Source organism: Denticeps clupeoides, chromosome 17, assembly GCF_900700375.1.
Source record: "Denticeps clupeoides chromosome 17, fDenClu1.1, whole genome shotgun sequence".
Classification (NCBI taxonomy): domain Eukaryota; kingdom Metazoa; phylum Chordata; class Actinopteri; order Clupeiformes; family Denticipitidae; genus Denticeps; species Denticeps clupeoides.
The window spans coordinates 8,613,319-8,632,668 of NC_041723.1; the positions used below are offsets into that span (position 1 = coordinate 8,613,319).

At 41.3% G+C, this 19,350-nt stretch overlaps 1 protein-coding gene across 2 annotated transcripts in view; it reads left to right on the forward strand.

The window, feature by feature from the left end:
• The window catches only part of abcc8 (ATP-binding cassette, sub-family C (CFTR/MRP), member 8), a 35,562-nt gene that overhangs the window by 12,734 nt on the left and 3,478 nt on the right, over nucleotides 1-19,350 (forward strand). The window contains exons 7-32 of one of the 2 annotated variants that reach the window (XM_028959046.1): nucleotides 1,285-1,449; nucleotides 1,535-1,690; nucleotides 3,233-3,367; nucleotides 3,518-3,680; nucleotides 3,953-3,993; nucleotides 4,354-4,499; nucleotides 5,217-5,325; nucleotides 5,413-5,529; nucleotides 5,610-5,682; nucleotides 6,047-6,152; nucleotides 7,728-7,760; nucleotides 9,021-9,053; nucleotides 9,226-9,324; nucleotides 10,513-10,597; nucleotides 10,971-11,051; nucleotides 11,726-11,863; nucleotides 12,060-12,185; nucleotides 12,368-12,464; nucleotides 13,389-13,403; nucleotides 15,077-15,324; nucleotides 17,346-17,512; nucleotides 18,080-18,149; nucleotides 18,453-18,610; nucleotides 18,817-18,909; nucleotides 19,016-19,118; nucleotides 19,236-19,349. In XM_028959046.1, the coding sequence (XP_028814879.1) occupies nucleotides 1,285-1,449; nucleotides 1,535-1,690; nucleotides 3,233-3,367; nucleotides 3,518-3,680; nucleotides 3,953-3,993; nucleotides 4,354-4,499; nucleotides 5,217-5,325; nucleotides 5,413-5,529; nucleotides 5,610-5,682; nucleotides 6,047-6,152; nucleotides 7,728-7,760; nucleotides 9,021-9,053; nucleotides 9,226-9,324; nucleotides 10,513-10,597; nucleotides 10,971-11,051; nucleotides 11,726-11,863; nucleotides 12,060-12,185; nucleotides 12,368-12,464; nucleotides 13,389-13,403; nucleotides 15,077-15,324; nucleotides 17,346-17,512; nucleotides 18,080-18,149; nucleotides 18,453-18,610; nucleotides 18,817-18,909; nucleotides 19,016-19,118; nucleotides 19,236-19,349 (2,871 nt within the window). The remainder of the gene's footprint in view (nucleotides 1-1,284; nucleotides 1,450-1,534; nucleotides 1,691-3,232; nucleotides 3,368-3,517; nucleotides 3,681-3,952; nucleotides 3,994-4,353; nucleotides 4,500-5,216; nucleotides 5,326-5,412; nucleotides 5,530-5,609; nucleotides 5,683-6,046; nucleotides 6,153-7,727; nucleotides 7,761-9,020; nucleotides 9,054-9,225; nucleotides 9,325-10,512; nucleotides 10,598-10,970; nucleotides 11,052-11,725; nucleotides 11,864-12,059; nucleotides 12,186-12,367; nucleotides 12,465-13,388; nucleotides 13,404-15,076; nucleotides 15,325-17,345; nucleotides 17,513-18,079; nucleotides 18,150-18,452; nucleotides 18,611-18,816; nucleotides 18,910-19,015; nucleotides 19,119-19,235; nucleotide 19,350) is intronic. The other variant, XM_028959047.1, reaches the window with a different exon arrangement.

The following is a 19,350-nucleotide window of genomic DNA, read 5'->3' on the forward strand; positions in this document are numbered from 1 at the left end:
ATCCACAGTAGGTTTCTAACATTGCTCTCCTGAGAAGACATGGTTCGCTGTATATCAAATATAATGCAGTACATATCATATACAGTTGCTTGTTGGTTTAATTATTATATTCAATAGAACCAAAATTGTCCATCTTTAGATTTCTTTTGTAGCATGTTTGTTAATCTGGCACATTATTTTGAAATGCCATTTATGCTGACATTATGCTGATTTATTTACCTTCACGACTGACTAAAATTACCCTCAGCTATTTCATAATGAGATAATATCAGACAACCTCAGTACAAGTCCCCTGTGTGGAGGGAAGCCAATGCGCAGCTTGATGAATAATTTAGACTGAGATTTATATATTACCTCCTCCAGTCCGTGCTCCATCTGTGGAGAAGATAGGAGGAGCTATGACTGACCTCACTCTTCACATGGCGGTCTGTCGTGCAGATGTTTTATATTACCAACAGTGGCAAGGCATTTGAGCTTTAATCTGGTTGATCTGTTTATTATAGGCAGTCCCACAATGCAGTGTTGCCAGTGTTGCCTTTTAATATAAGTGCATTGTCTTCAGTTGATATAATCTCTAGAACTTTATTAAGAAGGGGTGAAATGATTCTGTAAACCCTCACAAGCCACAATTCCTACTATGAATTCTTAAGTGAAGTTCACTCTGCACCTTTCTAGACAAGGGGCAGTCATATGACCCTTTGCCCTTCATTTCATTAAGCAGCTGAGCTCTCAAAATCTTTTTGAAAAAGTAAAGGAATACATTGCTCAAAACATTCTGCAGTTAGCGAGACCTACAGATTTATCATGGACTAATGTGTTTCGTTTTTTTCCTCCGTCCATTCCTGGCTGACAGACATCCCCTTATCCATAGAATAATAAACTGTTTAAATAATAAATGGTTATTCCTTGGCCTCAACCTCCTTTCTTGTTATGGCCCTGAGCCCGTCATAACAGTACGATGATGTGGTATGTGTACGTTGCATTTAGTTTCAACAGAAAAGGCAAATGAAGAACTGAGCTTCAGTGCCACGATTTTTTCATTCAATCAAATGATGTGTACTATTAAAGGAACACAAGAAACTGTGGACAGTTACCCCTTGATGTCAGCATGACCTAAACATCATGACAGCTTGATGATAATACGAATTTAAAGCATTGGTGATCAGGCCAGCAGCAGCCCTGCACATGCTCTGAATAACCTTAGTTTGCACTGGGAGCTGACACAGGCTCGTCCCATGGCTGTTGCTGACTTGAAGGATCGATGGCGGGGTTCTTCTGTTTCAGATGAGGTTGCTGGGGATCTATTTCATCTCTTCTGAGGAGTTCCTGGCCAACGCGTACGTCCTCGCTGTGCTGCTCTTCTCCGCCCTCCTGCTCCAGAGGACCTTTCTTCAGGCCTCCTACTATGTTGCCATAGAGACCGGCATCAATCTGAGGGGAGCCATTCAGGTAACTGGGATGTTGCGACTAGAGGGAGCCTCATCTAGTTCTAGGACTGGCCCAATATGACCGTGGTTTTCTGTTACCTATGCAGACAAAGATCTACAACAAGATCATGCGCCTCTGCACCTCCAACATGTCCATGGGGGAGATGACTGTGGGCCAAATATGCAACCTGGTCGCCATAGACACCAACCAACTTACATGGTTCTTCTTCCTCTGTCCTAACCTGTGGGCAATGCCAGTTCAAGTAAGACTCTGTGGAGAAGTCCCTCATGCTTGTAGTTTAATTTCATGGCCAATTGCTTCACCACCTACAGTTGATTAAAAAAATTCCTTACTCTGACGGAAAAGTGATATTCATTTGCATAGCACTTCATATTTGAAAATTCAGTTTTAACAACATTCAATTTGCATTTTATTTCAATTTGAGGTGGGAGACACATCCACCAAAATCCTCTGTGTATTAATGAGAAGCTTTTTGTCTTTACTGTACCATATGGTCTAATCAGTATGCAGAGTAATACAGAGCCTTTGGGATCATTCTCAGCACAACTCAAACTCTGATCCATTCTGACCTCGGTACTTTAATCCGTAACCGTTCAGAGCCTACACACCACTGCAGAACCAACTGAAATTTCTCTAGAAGGTTTTCTGCTCTCTGACTTTCCCACTTTTTTGCTGAATCACTCTACTCCACTCTGCAAGTGGCTTTAGACTCTGGGTGTTGTGGGCAGGAGGGACGTAAACCAGTTTCAGCACAGAATACCATTGGGTCAATACATCAGTTTGTCTGCATTTTTATTTTACAAGCATCTTATTGCAGTCGTTCAGGACCCAACTACTGTTCCTTCAACATCTTTCAAGGTCGTGCTCTTGCTGTAGTGACGGTCAAGTACTCGTTTACAGTATTTATAGCACAGTAATCAGCATCTTTCTCTTCTCTTTTTTCATTCGCTCTCTCCTTGACTCCACCTTGTCCTTATGGCTGATTGACCAAACTCTCAGCTCTTTGCCTCGGCAGTCGTCACATATCTCCCCTAATCCACCTTTCTATATGGTACTACTGTTGTGTTGGATAAATAATCTGAAGGATATTTATATGTTCATGGACTATGTGTTTAAAATGTATGTCCCTGCCTTCATTAGTGTATGGGGTCTGGATTGTTAGAGGACCCCAGGGTCCTTTGTAATTAAGGTTTGGGATCCACTCTAGTGCATTTGATCTATTGCTGTTTGTGTGGAAGAGGTGCGGAATATCCTTTGATAGTATGCATATAGATCTCAGAGGAGGAACTGCCATCTATCAGCATTCAGTTCACATTTGAATCCCATGAGGTTTTGAAAGAAAGCCAAAGACATTAAAAGGAATCAATTTTCTGAATAATTCAAGAATCAATTTTTTTTTACTTTTATTAAGAAAGACCTACTGTATTATTGGTTTTGTCATTTAAACCATCTCACTTGGGTTTTTAATAAACCTTGAGAGCAAAAATCTAATGAAAACATTGTTAAGTATCATTTTAATGCAGGTCATTTATCTTTCTTGAAGCTGGCACAACAGCTCAGGGTTTGTTTATCCAGGCAGCTGCCTCTGTTGCATTATTATTCACAGCAGAACATTTGAATCATCATCTTTAACACAACACCCAGTGACATTTCCTACATTGGAGCATTTACTTGGTCTATAATGCTCGATGCTGATGAGCTACCTCCTACTACCTCAGATGGTGGTTTTAATGTGTGCTGTAGGTCAGTAATAAAGGTTCTGCCTTTCTTCACTTTTGTCTAGATTGTTGTAGGAGTGATTCTCCTCTACTACCTCCTGGGAATAAGTGCCTTGATCGGAGCCACAGTCATTGCAGTCTTAGCCCCAGTCCAGTACTTTGTGGCCACCAAACTATCCCAAGCACAGAAAAGCACTTTGGTTTGTTGTCATTCATTTCTCAAAGTTCTACAAAATGTACCTAATCTGCTTAAACAGTAATTTCTTTTATATTTGTAAATGACAAGATGTTTCAGATACTATTTGGTGGTCAGGACAGTGTGGTTTTGCATTGATCTGGTGATCCTGTAGGAATACTCCAGTGAGCGGCTGAAAAAGACCAACGAGCTTCTGAGAGGTATCAAGCTCCTGAAGCTATATGCCTGGGAGCACATCTTCTGCCAGAATGTGGAGGAGATGCGTGACAAGGAGCTTACCAGCCTCAAGGCCTTTGCCCTCTACACTTCCATCTCTAGTAAGTCTATTAGCCCACATCCATTCCTTAAATTGAACATCAGGCTTGGTAACTGTGTACTGTGGCATGGAATACAGCAAAAGTATGTTACTTACTATATCCAGTAATAAGATTGATTGTTTTAACAACCTGGTGTCAACCCAACACCTTGAAGTTTATTCTGTAAACTGTCTGTAATTTACAGAGTTAGCTAATATAGCTATGCCAAACACCTGAAAAAACTATAATTTGTGTTTTAATCTATTATTCCTTAACATGTGTCTCTTTTTCAGTATTCATGAATGCAGCTATCCCCATTGCAGCGGTTCTGACTGTAAGTTTCACTGCAAATTCTCCTGCTCGTATTTTCCAGTCTAGTTTACCTGTACTCACAGTCTACAGTTTCATGATACTATGATAATAGATAAAAGAAGAGGACATAACCAACTAAGTCACAGGTCATTTGAAGGGGAAAATGGTGGGACCAAAAAACATAAACTATTGACATTTTCCATGGGCATGATGGAATTGAATAGTCTCAAATTGGAGTACACATCTTGCTCATCCCTATCGCAGTCTGGTGAAATGGCCATTCTGTGACCTGGCAACAGGTCACACAGAGTAGGGCCTGTTGAAGCCGTGAGGCAGAGGAGAGTACTGATGTGTATGTTTTTTTGTTTTTTTTTTCTGAAAGACATTTGTGGTGCACGTGCACCTCTCTGAGGATGCAGACCTGTCACCTGCGGTGGCCTTCGCCTCCCTCTCTCTATTCCACATACTGGTCAATCCTCTCTTCCTGCTCTCCAGCGTGGTGCGCTCCACAGTCAAAGCCCTGGTCAGGTAAGAGATTTTTCCCAGGTGCTTCTTAGCTACAGAGTAAATTAAAATGTTTTTGCACTCTGCAATTCCCAAAACCCCAAGTGCAAAAATACCAACCTAAGATTCCTACTGTAGGACATGTACAGGAAAACATATTATTAGTAATAGCTGTGGAAAACTGGAAAACCTGAAATGACCACCTCTGCTTGTTACCACTCTGAGAATTAATGATGCAACATCATTTAGTTATTCCTAGCATGAAAGAGCTGCTGATGGAAGCTGAATAACCTTTCCTGTATTTTGTATGCCTGGGACATACCTGCTACAAATCTAAAATCTTAAAAGGCCAGCATCCTACTGATGCAAGAGCATTCCGCCCTGTGGTGAAATTTCATAGCAACATGTCTTTTCCTTTTTTTCATCACCCCCATCATGTCAGGTGTCCCAGGTTTATATGGGGGTAAAAAGAGATGCTGTGTGACAGAAGTGTGCTGTGAGGGATTACTAGCCTGAAACACAGTGATATGGGTGGCATTAATTTAGAGGGTCACAAACATGACTGTCCCTGTAATTAATGTATGTATATTGTCAAAACTGTTAAATAAGGAAATATAAATCTGATATGATTCTGAGAGGTAGATTTCATGAACTATAGAAACAGCACTGCCGTGTATGACCAGTCAGTTGGACTACCACTTGGTATCTAAACACCATCTGTGGTTTTCTCATCACTGTCAGTGTCCAGAAGCTCAGCGAATTCTTTTCCAGTGAGGAGATCGGTGACGAGCAGGAGCCCAAGGCCACCTTGCCCACCATCTCCACCAACAACAGTAAATACCAGGCAGTGGTGAGTGTGGAGATAGACACAGTTTCAGCCCTGGTACTGTAGCACACACTGAAATACAAAGGTTAGTATTCCCCCTTTCCTCCACAGCCACTGAAGGTGGTCAATCGCAAACGGCCAGACAGGGACGAGTGGAAGAGCTACGGCCTACAGGAAGACCATGAGGAGGAAGCCTTTGGCCTCTGTGATGAAGACATCTGCATCAAGGTTATGCCACTTCAGAACAAGTCTGAAGTAAAATACGAAATGGAGATTAAATGTGTGTTTATTGTTTTTTGTATTACCAGATAACCAGTGGATATTTCACTTGGACAGATGGACCTCCCACACTGGCAAATATTGACATAAAGATACCGTTTGGTGGGTACAATATAATAAGATATGTAGATAATAAGACAGTAGAAAATTATTACTGCAAAAATAGAATAAAAAGTAAAAAAGATGACAATAAAAACTGAAGGAGTATTAAAAATATTTTTGTACACATGTGAATGTCTATGTGTGTGTGTGTGTGTGTGTGTGTATATATACACACACACACACACACACACACACACACACATTGCACATAAGAAATAAGAATACTATGGTGTATTGGATGTGTGTATTTGCTTGTCTAAGTATGTGTGGTTAGCTGCAAGGATTGTAAAGTCTGAGGAAAGGAAAAACCTTCTGAATCTCTCCTTACCAAAAAATTGTTGTGTGTTGTCTGTGTTTGCTGCAGGTCAGTTGACCATGATTGTAGGTCAGGTCGGATGTGGGAAGTCCTCCCTCCTCCTTGCTGCTCTGGGAGAAATGCAGAAGCTCTCTGGCAGTGTCAACTGGAACAGGTAAGAAATTCTTTCATCTCCTCCAACACCTGCTCTTCATCTCTATTTCCTCATCTTGCGTGTGCATGACAGAGGGGGTATTCGTGGAAATTATGTCATCAACACCATTCACCAACCACAATGTTTGACGCAGCCAGGAAGTCGTGTCGGCATTTCCAAGAAAAAAAAAATCATGATGGAACTGAAAAAATATATTTGTGCTCATTTTTACATCCATCCACCGAGCAACTGCAATGCTTCCCACGTTTGGAAGCCATGATGGTCAGTTGAGATAATGTTTTAGGGGAGGGGTGGGAAACTCATATTAATATTAAATAATCTCACAAAGTGAAAATTTCATGATAGGGGACCTTTAAGAAGAACTCTTATGGTAATGTAAACGCCAGTAAGACTCAGTGGACAGTCACACACAGATAAAATTAAGATTTGAATTGGCTCACAGTTTCAAGTCTAACCTCTGACCTCAGGCTGGTTTTTGAACTGTCATCACCCTCTCAAGAGCTTATAAAATGTCCAGACTAGAATCACACATGCCTCAGAGCTTGTACTCATGGAAACAGTAGGGTTGGTCAGACAGGGTGTGTTACTATTCTTGGGCCAAGATTGCTTCTGGATGCTCATTTAGTCTGAGGCCGTTAGGACTATGGTGCTGTTGGTTAATCAGCCATGGTTCCATTCAAGGACCATTATCTTGACTGTTCAGCACACGACTTACAACCTTTAGATTTAAAGCAGAATTTAAACATTCAGCTCATTAATAGCTTTTTGGTGAAGTTTTATGGTTCATTGTGTCTATGTCTGTGAATGCTACACCTGAATTTCGCTATTAGACTTTATTGTGCACCGTGGGCCACGAACATTGTCAGCTGGAGTGTGATTGAATGTCCATATGTGCCACTGACATTTCAAACAGACTGGTATACTGCCTCAAAATCTGGACACTTAATTTCAAAGTACTGCCACTGTGATAGAAAATGGCAGTAGAGAACAGGTGGCAAATTAAAAGAAAGGAAAGGACATCCACTGTCTGAGGAGTAGGTTACTGTCGATAAAAATAAAAAAAAATCACTTTTATCATCAGATGAAACTTTTATAAGTGAATAATGTCGGCCAAATCTTAACCCAATAGTCAAATAGTCAGAAGTTTATTTACAATATATACATGTACAGGTGAATCCACCCTGGCAGGGACCATGGATGGCGCTAAAGCATGGGGTTGCAGGGGTTGGTGCCCGCCCGCTACTCCTAGAGTGTATAAACAGAGACTTGCCTATGGGTTATATGTAGGTGTGCACATGGGGTTCACCAGTCCAAGGTGTGTTTTTTTTTTTTAAACATTGGAACAAAGACACATAAATTGCGGTCTTTGTTGATTAGACAGTCTGTTTAGTAACTTTTAGTTGCTTTCTCAATATGGAGGACAGTTTTGCATTTCTTAAACATTAGATTAAAATTAATCAGCATATCTGAACACCAAAGGACTGAGACTGCTGTTTACTTCAAAGACATAGTGTCTAAATATAAATTATGGTCTTTTTAGGCTTTTTTTAGTCAGCTCTTTTTTTTTTCTTTCAGTCTGCCAAACCTGGACTCTGAAGGAGATGAGAGGTACAGTGCATCATTATTTCTTTTTCAATAATATGTTACTATTAGTGAAGCATTTTTGTCATATTAAAACCAGCTTATACATTAAAATGCTCTATATAAACATAAAACCTTCTGTTTTTGCCCAATTATAGAAACGCATTGTGATATCTATTGTCATGTACAGTTATTGTCATGATGATTAATATTATGTTGTATGCATCGTCATTTACTATGAGATACTAATTGTCTACATAAGAATTACATTACATGTGGTGAAATCCATTATTACTGGTTAGAATTTTATGAATTTTCGATCCTAGACCTAGCAAACGTTTATATATTGCATCTATTTTATATAGACATGTATATATAAAATAATGTTTAGCTATGAATATGTGTGTGTGGTTTTGTCCATCAAAATGCTAGAGTTGGTTGTTTAGTGCACTGCGATTGTTCTGTGGCCACTCTGACTAAACCGTGTAGTGGAGGTACAGGGCTTGTGATTCCTGACAGCTTCCTTTGATGCTATGTCTGCTCTGAAGCTCTCCACTCCTCTTCTTGTCCATTAGCCCCTCTGGCGTCCTTCACACCTGGTTACCAGAACGTGGGAAAATCCATTCCCAGCTTTAATCCCTTTAGTAGCTCTGACTGGGTAAAGGGTGCGTGAGATAAAAGCAAGTGCAGGCCCTCAGATGAGGCTGATTACCATGTTATTTACCTTTACATTTATGGGATTTATCAGACGCTCTCACCCAGAGCAACTTTAGAGGGACAGTCCCTCTGGAGACACTCAGGTGTCTTGCTCAGGGACACAATGGTAGTATGTAGGGTTTGAGCCTGTGACCTTGTGGTCTTGTGGCTTATTGGTGCTGCAACATTTCTTATCTGTGTGATTACAGATGTAGCTCAGTGGTCATTGGGACAATACCGAGAACTGTGTCAGTGACAGGTCTTAGCAGCGAATTAAGATCAGGCAGAGAGGCTGTGAAGACGATAGCGTAACGTCAGTGATGCTCTTATCCCCTGCACTGCCCCCGAAAATATCCTGTCCTCTCAGCAGAGCGCTACCCTCGCCAAGGACAGGCAGCTCCCGTTACTTTTGGCAGGAGAACAGCTTCCTGCTAAACCCGCGGGGCCATGCTGAGTCTCCGCTACGAGCGCTGTTCGACCCCGCTGTGGGACGAGCTCAAAGCGATACTGGATGTGTGAAGCTTGTGTATTTTGTCTTGTATGAGGACACGCATCGTAAGACACCGTTCTTGTGTTTGTGTGTGTGTGCAGCCCCTCAGATGTAGCTGGAGAGAAAGATAACAGGTATGTAAACTCGGTGTTCACTGCATCTTTCATCATACAATGTTGGTCATTACGGTGTGATACAGGGCTGGTTTATTCCTAATCATCTCGACACAATTGAAAAGTCGCTGAAAAGCGTTCTTTTGTTCATGGCTGGTAAATTGTTGTGTAATGCTGTGCTCCTCTTGGACAGGAAGAGAGGTTCAGTGGCCTACGCCTCCCAGAAGCCTTGGCTTTTGAATACCACCCTGGTAGAGAATATCACTTTTGAGATGCCCTTGATTAAACAAAGGTATATGCCTATTTTTGACTAAACCGCAGTGCATAATGGTCTTTGGTGATTATTGAAGGCAGGAAGAGCAATTCAACAATGTTTCTGTTTATATACAAATGTGAGGAAGGAGAAATGGCACAAAATACAAAAAAGAAGACAGAATATATGAATATAGGAGGACAAAGGGGGATATAGTTAGATAACCAGTGGAAGGGACGAAATGTGATTACAAAGGTTCATAGGTCATGGCCAGACACCCATTTCAAATGCAAAGATATCAAACGTTATGATATCTTTTCATCAGAAAGTATTAAATATTCATAAAGGATTTTGTAAGCTCCCCTGCCTCTTACATCCTCCTCTATCCTCTTCTTCCTTGATTTCTTTATACTCTTAACAGCTACAGTCTGTTTCCTATAGTACTAATACTTTGCACATTAATGTCCCATAATATATGCACATCTGGGTTGATTAACCTTATTATACAACTGTAGAATGTTTCTTCAGTGGTTATTTCTCATGAACTAACCACTTGTTTCTTATCTGAGTCAAATGAGCCATTGCCCATTGTCCTCCATCAGCATTAGTGCCATACGCTGCATGTTTGTCACCTGTCGCCTTGGCAACGCTAACAAACAGACAGATATCTTGTAAGGGCAGAGAATGGATTCCCAGAAGTATTCCCGCAGATGTACTGTCATACTCTGTGTGCTAATGGGCTGTCTTTTTGGGAAGACATTAAATTGGACCTTGGCTTACTCTCTGTTGCTATGGGGACATTATATAAATGCCTGTGTTTGCCCACTCTGTCACTTTTGTTCCTCCCTCCCTCTCGCTTTCACCCCCCACTGCATACATTGTCTTTAAACATTTTAATCTGGTTAAAGACTGGATCAGACTCCAAGATTACTTATTTTAGACCATAGTGCAGCTAAGACATTCTTTTTAAAGTCCCCTTTGATGCATCTAAAAAGTGTTTGAGTCTTGGTCTGGAAAACAACTCTGTGTGTAAATGCGGCACTCTGGGAATTACATGTCAGTGCAGTCAACCACACCTCAATGAATCTTCCATTTAGTCTCACAGCTCATTACTCCTGGACTACAGAGTGCAGGTTCAGTACCCACTGACGACTGAACTAGTAGCCTTGCGTTATGTGCACACACATATAAGTATGAGTGGTGTAAATTGTTGTGTACTGTGCACAGGTATAAAACTGTCATCGAAGCCTGTTCCCTTCAACCCGACATCGACATCCTACCGCAGGGGGACCAGACCGAGATTGGAGATCGGGTCTGTTTTCCATCAATCCATGACGTGTCGTCATGCTCACAGCACATCTGTGAATCTCTATTACGCTGCATTTAATTACTGCTCCAAACCTCGGCATGTGGCATGTGCATCTGTGGCTGTCACACTACTGTGATACTACTGGAAATGCCATTGGCTGTATCACAGCTATGCTATCCTATTGTTTTACTCATCTTTAGTTTTTATTAATCCTGTGTTAACTGTGGTACTATGCACTGCTCACTCTAGATTCCTTTTAAATACGTTATAACTTGATATGCTTTTACACAGATATGGTATGTAGTATTCGTGCAGTAGTGTATATGTTACATAAGAGCACACTGCCCTGAGGTTGACACTCTCTGTCTTTCTCTAGGGCATCATTTTGTCAGGAGGGCAACGGCAGCGCATTAGTGTGGCCAGGGCTCTTTACCAGACAACCAACGTGGTGTTTCTGGTAAACCTTTCATTTTTTCTGTTGCTCCATGTAACGGAAATAGCATTAGCACATAGCTAAACACATTTCGGATTTGACTTCCCAGGCACAGAACAGTGATGAACTGTATGAATGCACCATGGTGAATTTTATTATCATTGAACTAGTTATTCTCCAGTATATTCAAACGCCAGCGGTAGATAAGCAGCATCATTTGCATCTACCGATCGATCATCTCTTTTCAATCAGATTCTTTCTTCTGACCAATCAGTAGCAAGCTTGCTTAGGTGTCTAAAAAAACTCATGGGCCCCACGGTACTGTTTTTCCCATTTTCATGCCAGTTGCAACATACAGAATGAGCCATCTTGACAAATGCTGTATCCAGACATTACTGTGCCTGAAGGACTGTCATTGTGCAGGGCACTGGATAAATGATTCTGTGCATTGGTGCAAAATGAAAATCCACAAACCTAATACAGCTTTAATGGCCACACAGCGGGTCTGCTTATGAAGGACATATTGTGTTAAAAATTTGTTGTACTTTCAATGCAATATGATGAAAATGTGTTTTATTAGTCGTGTAAATGGCATCATGACTCACTAGGGTGTCTAGCTAGATCAAGAAAGCACCTTTTTCATGTGAGTGAATGCCTCTGAACATCATTCTGACATCCAGTAATGCCTGCCTGCTCAGGACGACCCATTCTCAGCTCTGGACATCCACCTGAGTGACCACCTGATGCAGGAGGGCATTCTGAAGCTACTGAGAGAGGAGAAGAGGACAGTGGTGCTGGTGACCCACAAGCTGCAGTATCTGCCCCACGCTGACTGGGTGAGTCCAGATTTTTTACAGATTTTGAGTATTATAATTAGATTAATGTGTTACTGATGGAGATGAGCAATAGAAAGCTTTGGTTACAGATCTGGTTGGGGGAGGGGTGCCGTCTGTCCTCTAGATTGATGTCTGTCCCGACTGCACATGTTATTTTGAACAAGTCTTAATTTATCGTGGTCGATCTTACCGCCAGATCATTGCCATGAAGGATGGCACAATTCAGACCGAGGGAACACTGAAGGACATCCAGAACACCGAGCCTGAGCTTTTTGAGCAGTGGAAGACCCTGATGCATCGGCAGGACCAGGAGTTTGAGAAGGTCATCAGCATCAACCTTTTCATTTCATTAACACAAACATACCTGTCAATAAACAAATAATTTTCTTCAAATTATTGCTCATGTTGCTATTCTAACTTAGCAATTAATCAATATTTTCAATGCTAAAAAACAGGAATGTCTATCAGACATAAAGCTTACTGTTGCCTGTTGCTGTTGCTCAGGAAATGGTGGCAGAGAGCATGAGTACTCTAGAGAGGAAGAACCTCCGGAGGACCATGTACTCCAGAGAAGCGCTGAAAACGGAGGATGAGGATGAAGGTAAAAGTGTTTCCTGCTGTCACTACCTGACCTCCAGTCCCAGGACAACTATTGGCTATTTGAGACCCCAGTGTGGCGTTGATACAAACACCTCTTTATGACCTTCAAACATTTACATTTACAATTGCAGCATTTATCAGAGCGACTTACAATCAGTAGTTACAGGGACAGTGTCCCCCTGGAGCAACTTAGGGTTAACTGTCTTGCTCAGGGACACAATGGTAGTAAGTGGGATTTGAACCTGGATCTTCTGGTTCACAGGTGAGTGTGTTAAACACTAGGCTACTAACACCCAAACTCAGTCTACTACCACTTTTCTACTACCATTCTCTTTTGATTCTTGCTTTTGTGGCAAGAGGTTGACCATTCACAGTATTCAATGGTTTGCTGGAAATAAAAACATTTTTTCTCATCTGATAGCAAATAGCAAAACATTAATCTCATTGCTTGTAATAATAATAATAATAACTGGGTCATCCAGTTCTACACTACAATACTATTCTTTATCATTCCAGATAATATATGTGATGGAATATTGATGGTCTGATATTTAATGCTTGTGTTCTTGTTTTTATTTCTTGCAAATTTATATACTGAGCTGGTTTAATCTCATTTTATGGCAAAACTAACAATGCTGGCCAATGCCAGCTGAGCAGACTGATATAGTGCTTAGCCTTTAGTGAGAATCAGATAAACCAAATTCATTATTTTCCTTATAAAAACCCAGCACTATTGGCATCCAGCTCGGTCAGGGAAGGCTTTTTAATTCCCGGACTGATGGCAAACCCTTGAGAAACAGGCATCTAATCAAAACAGTTTCTTTTTCTTTGAAATTTGTTATTCTGTGATGCTGAGAACTATATCACCTTGTGTTGTGTTCTGTGCTTTGATGGACCTCTGTGTGGACTTGGTGGACATCTCCAGCACTGGGTTTTGCAGGTGTGGCTGATCAGCACGGTTGTCTGTGTGACTTGTCTCAGTGACATTGTAGCCTATTACATGCGCCACCCATTGCTTTTCATCTTGCCCATGCACGCTGCGTCTACAGCTTTACCCAGCATGCCTCTTATGCTGCTTTGGATGTGTCTTTTTTCCTCTGATTTTCTCTCCAGAGCTCAAATGCACTTTGAAATTTGCAATGAGGTTTGCTGCATGATGGTGTGATGTATGTATGGAGTGGTTAAGCTAGACCTTAGCATTGCTGCGGTAGCATTGTGGTTTATTCTGCAACTGTTGCTCTATCACAGAATGATTTGCTCTGCCTCCTGGCTGAGAAATGCTTTGGTATGAGTTCTGAGTCAAGACATTGGCCCAAGTTTTCACTATATTGGACATTCCGTACTGCGAGTATCAAAAAGGTCTTCTGCATTTACAGAACAGACACAAACAAGAAAGGGCCACTTATTGGTCCTACCCACCCAGCCCTTATCAGCATTTCAGTTCATTGTACCAATACTGCATCTTATATAGTGCTGCAAGAAGCCTTCTCAACATTCATCCTTTCCTGTATGTCACTCTGCAGGTTCTGTATGTTAATTCGATCTCTGTCAGCTTCCGTCTGTTTTGAGATAAACAGAAAAACCCTGGTAGCCATTGATACCAATCCATCCCTAGAGAGCCTTTATTCCTCCTGGAGTTCAGCTCTTCTGCAACCACAGCACATCCGCTAACAGCCTAAGCACAGTTCGAAAACCTTGCTAAGTCCAGGGATAAGCCGCTGATGTCAATCAGGGGTCAGACATCCCAGGATTCATCTTACATTTGCGAATCAATGTTCATCAAAACGCACACTAGTGGTGCAGAAATACCAGCTCTTCTCCAGTACTTATTTCTGCAAACTCTGAAGATGTACTTGACTTTTTGACATTCACCTGCATGCTAAGACTTACATTTGCTGATCTTGGCACAATTTAAATACATCTCTACATAAATTATCTGGTAATTCTCCAGCACTTTCTAACAGACACTAACCATAATGATAAATAACCATTATTTATCTTCCGTTGTTGTGCTATCTGGCATTAACATGTAATACATTAATTTATTATATGGTCCCTTTCATTAAAGCCAGACAATATAAAGATAACATAAAAAGTGCAGATTTCAGAATGAACAAAAGACAGATGAGCTTTAGATTCACATCTTTCAGATTCAATCAGCATCTCAATAAGCCCCTCAGAGAGCTTTCTGGTGCCTGTGAAGATTGTGTGAGCGAGTTTTAAATTGCTGCAACTCTGCATGTGTGATATGTTTTCTAAAAAAGGGTGTGTTTTTTTTTTTTTTTTTACATTTTGTTGTTTCAGCTCAAAAATCAGTGTTTTGATCAATAAATCTTAAACATCTATAATATTGATTTGAGAAATGTGTCAGGGGTCTTATAAATGTAATTACAAAAATTTCTTCTTTATTAATTGTTAACCATTGATGTAGCAAATGATTAATTGTATAAAACATTGGTTGGTTAAGTGTGCCTAAAATTAAGCTGTACCCTTGTTTTCATTAAAATCTAGCCATTTGTAGATTCCAGTTCCCAGTTAACTTTTGCTAAAAAAAAACTACTATATCATAGATTCTTAGTGAAATATGTTTACTGTTCTGCTTTCATGTTCCAGAGGAGTCAGTGGAGAGTGAGGATGAGGATAACCTGTCCCAGGTCATGCGGCACCGGACCACCATCCCATGGAGGTCATGTGGAACGTACCTGAGCTCGGCCGGCCTAATCCTACTGCCGCTGCTTCTGTTGTCGCAGCTCTTCAAACACTCTTTCATGGTTGCCATCGACTACTGGCTCGCCCACTGGACCTCCCACGTCATTGCCGCTAAGATCGAAGCCACCGGACGCAACTGCACCTCCGCTCAGGTGAGGGTGCACTGGAGTGCACTTGAGTTGTCATTTTGGATGTGGGGAAAGACACAGCCAATGGTGCTTTCACATGGACTAATAATCAGGTTTGATTTGACTGGGGATCGTAATGATTTCTGCAAGAAAACTGATCTCGTCCACTGATGAAGCAGTATTTTCTCCAGGAGCAGTTTTTCTTTCATCCAGATGTGTGTGACGTTATTTTTACTGTTCATCCTGACATTATAGCACACAGTTAAGCTTTAGAAGCCTATACTTTTTGCAGCACTGACAAACCACAAAGCTTTCGATCAACAGATTAAATTAATAAATTCTTGATAATTGTAGTTATTAATTAAACAAAAAACTAATGACTAGGCAAAAATCACGGAACACACAGAAGTCATTTGTGCCAAAAACTATTAGGTTATTATTTTTGTATAAAAAAGTATTTGAAAAAAATATGAATATTGTTCTTTATATATAGTGTCATACATGTGCTGGCAAAATTTAGCTTATGTTCATAAGCTTCTCACCCCACGACATCAGGAAATGTCTTGACCTTTGCTCTGATCTTTCAAAATTATGTTTCACATCAATTCTACATGCAGAGTACATAGCTTAATAGACAACGTGTTTGCTAAAAAAAATCAATAATATATGTATTAGTGCAATAACAACATCCCATCCCCACTCCTGGGTCAGTGTGTGCATTTGTTGCTCAAGTGACATTAAGTTCCCCTTCAAGAGAAAGGCTCTTTTTTAATAGCCTTTCCTCTCTGAGCTCCAGTGCAAAGGCCAGATCGCATTCCCCCTGTCATTCTGGCGAGTGACAGCTGTGACACTGCAGTTACAGGTGGGCTTAAAGTTGACTCCAAATCTAATTCAACATCTATTCTCACTTCTTTTAGGCAGGTTTATTAACTCTAAAAGTAATCGATTACATATTTACCAATTAGTAATATATCATGTTAACTCAACCATTCAGTTGGTTAACATGATATATTACTACTATTAATAGTTACTTATAGAAAGTAATCTAATTATGTAACATGATTTTTCCAGCATTGACTGTTGTCGGATGACTGAGTGCAAGCATTTATGATGCTCTGAGGCTACAACACAGCTGCTCTCTTTGTAATTAACCAGTCCCCCCACCCCTCTGTACACACACACACACTCACACACACACAGATATGCATTCACAAAAAGAAGGCCTTATTGCTGTATTTGGCTTAGCTGATAAAATGTACTCTGCTCCCCTCAGAGTGAGCAGATTTATCTTTGGTTTTTTGGCACATTAAATCAGATCGGAAGCGTGCCTGACAATGCCATAGTCTTTTTTTTGCCTGGAGTTCATTGGAGGATTGATTTCCTTTGAGGTTTTTATTTGTCTGTGCTGTTTGTCCTGAAAGAGCATTACGCTTAATAATGAGCGTGCTCAGCGAATGGCGAGAGGTGACAGCAGCTGTTCCTCCCAGAGCCAAATTTAGACATCTTAGTCACAACATTAGCTGGGCTTTTACACTCCAGTTCACTTAAAGCACTCTGCCACTCAATGGTGGCAAATTGTTCATTTACAATCAAGTCACTTGTAGGAAGTGGTTTGGGTGTAAGGATAGTGTAACACTTAATGTCTTAAATATATTTTTCATGGGGGCATTGGAATCATGGTCAATCCTTGGTTATGATTACAATACCTCCATCCACAGGACACAAGTGTCACAGAATGGTTGATGAGTCTGAAAAGGCTTTTAAAAAACAGATGACACCACCAGGTCCAGCCTAAGTTCAAAAGCATATCTAAAATATCAAATTAGACCGATGGACTGACAGATAGATAGATGGCCCCTTAAAATGTCACCCATCTGCATATGTTGGAAAAAGAAAAAGCATATTAATGCCCAGTAAGCGCATTAATATGAGGTCTCACTTCACTCAAGATGTATTCATCAGCTCATGATCCAGACACGAGTCACATGACACCAGATGCAGGAGTTTGTGCTGTTCTAAGCCGACTGTCCCTGTCCTCTGTGCAGGAGTGTGGTTTCAGTCACTCCTCCTATCTCCTGGTCTTCAGTGTCCTGTGCTGCCTGGGGATCATCCTGTGCCTGGTCACCTCGGTGGCCGTGGAGTGGACAGGCCTGCGGGTGGCCAAGGAGCTCCATCGCAGCCTCCTCAGCAACATTGTGCTGGCGCCTATGCGGTAGGCATCTTATTTGTGTTTCCCAGAACAAGATGAAGTGTGTGATCAGTATTATTATATTTTTTCCGAGTCTCTGGCTGCCTTGCTATTCATAGATGAAAGAGTGATTTCCGTGTACTGGCCATTCACTCTGTATCGGGTGTGTGTGTGTGTGCGCGTGCTGTATTGTGTTGTGTTGTGTAAATGGCACAGCTGGGATTTACTCTTATTGACATGCTCACACAACGCTAATGAGCAGTTTGGTACAGACTCCTTCCTCTGTTGACTAAATGGGCTGAAAGGATAAATAGCCCTCGTGTGTCCCTGGCTCCACTGTTGACCAGAGTTAATGAGGGGACGCTTATTTACCGCATGTTTGTTCACGTGCCACAAACTGTCTGACCATTATCTGCATTTGTACATCCTCAAAGGGCCACGGATGCCCAAAAAAAAAAATAATGCGGTCATTGTTTATTACATACCTTTTTCTTTTATTATTAAATCACAGTGACATTTTCTGCTGTGCGTCTCCACACTACAAATAAATGCCCACTTTAATATGGCAACGTCTGAAAACTGATTCCCTAGGCTCTTCGAGACGACCCCATTAGGAAGCCTTCTGAATCGGTTTTCTTCGGACACTAACACCATCGATCAGGTATGCAGACGTTTTACGTTACTGAATTGCGTTGGCTAAACTGCTGTCGGTTTTATAAGGTCAGGTTTCAGGGGTAGACAGATATAGGACTTCTTTGCAGTTTAGAGTAGCGATGCTTTGTTTATTCTGCTATATACAAAAATGATAACAACATTGAAACTATTTTTATCATAGATATGTTTTATATATTATATATTGTACATTTAACCACTAACACATAGCACACATTTTAGGGGATAAGCTCAGAATAGAACACAGTAGAATGCCAAAGCTTTACACCTTTATGAAACGTTTTTTTTACAGCACATCCCCGCCACTCTGGAGTGCCTGAGTCGCTCCACCTTGTTGTGTGTGTCTGCTATGGGGGTGATTTCCTATGTCACCCCTGTTTTCCTCATTGCCCTCTTTCCCCTGGCCATCATCTGCTACTTCATCCAGAAGTACTTCAGAGTTGCCTCCAAGTGAGTATGTGCAGAAAGACGACAGTTCGGCAGTAATTTATCTGATTTGTATTGAAGGTGGAGATGGTGGAGGACATTTTGCGTTGTTCAGATTGATTTATAGTTGACAAGACATTTTATTACTTGTGCTGCATGAGCTGTGCCTGTCTGAGAGCCTGTCTTTGTGTGGGTTGATGATGGGTTTTGATGGTGTCTCTCCCACTCAGAGACCTTCAGCAGCTGGAGGACACCACGCAGCTGCCCTTACTGGCCCACTTCTCTGAGACCGTGGAAGGGCTCACCACCATTCGCGCGTTCAGGTGAGTACCAAACAATAGGTCCATGACAGAGCCATGTGAGGGCAATATAATACCCTCAGTATAATAGTCCCTCACCTCCATATCAGACGTTCTTTCTGTTTGATAGATATGAAGACAGGTTCAGAAAGAGGCTTCTGGAGTTCACAGATGCTAACAACATCGCTTCTCTCTTCCTCACTGCTGCCAACCGTTGGCTGGAGGTCCGCATGGTAATGACTGAACTCGTCAATCAGCTCCTAATGTCACACACGGCTTCTATTACTGCCATGTGGACAATCAGTGTCATTGAAGAATCTGTCCCGATTCCGCTCTTTCGTGTCTTACAGGAGTATATTGGTGCCTGTATTGTGCTAATTGCTGCTGTGGCATCCATTACCAACTCACTGTACAACCACCTGTCCAGTGGACTGGTTGGTCTGGGTCTGACCTATGCACTGATGG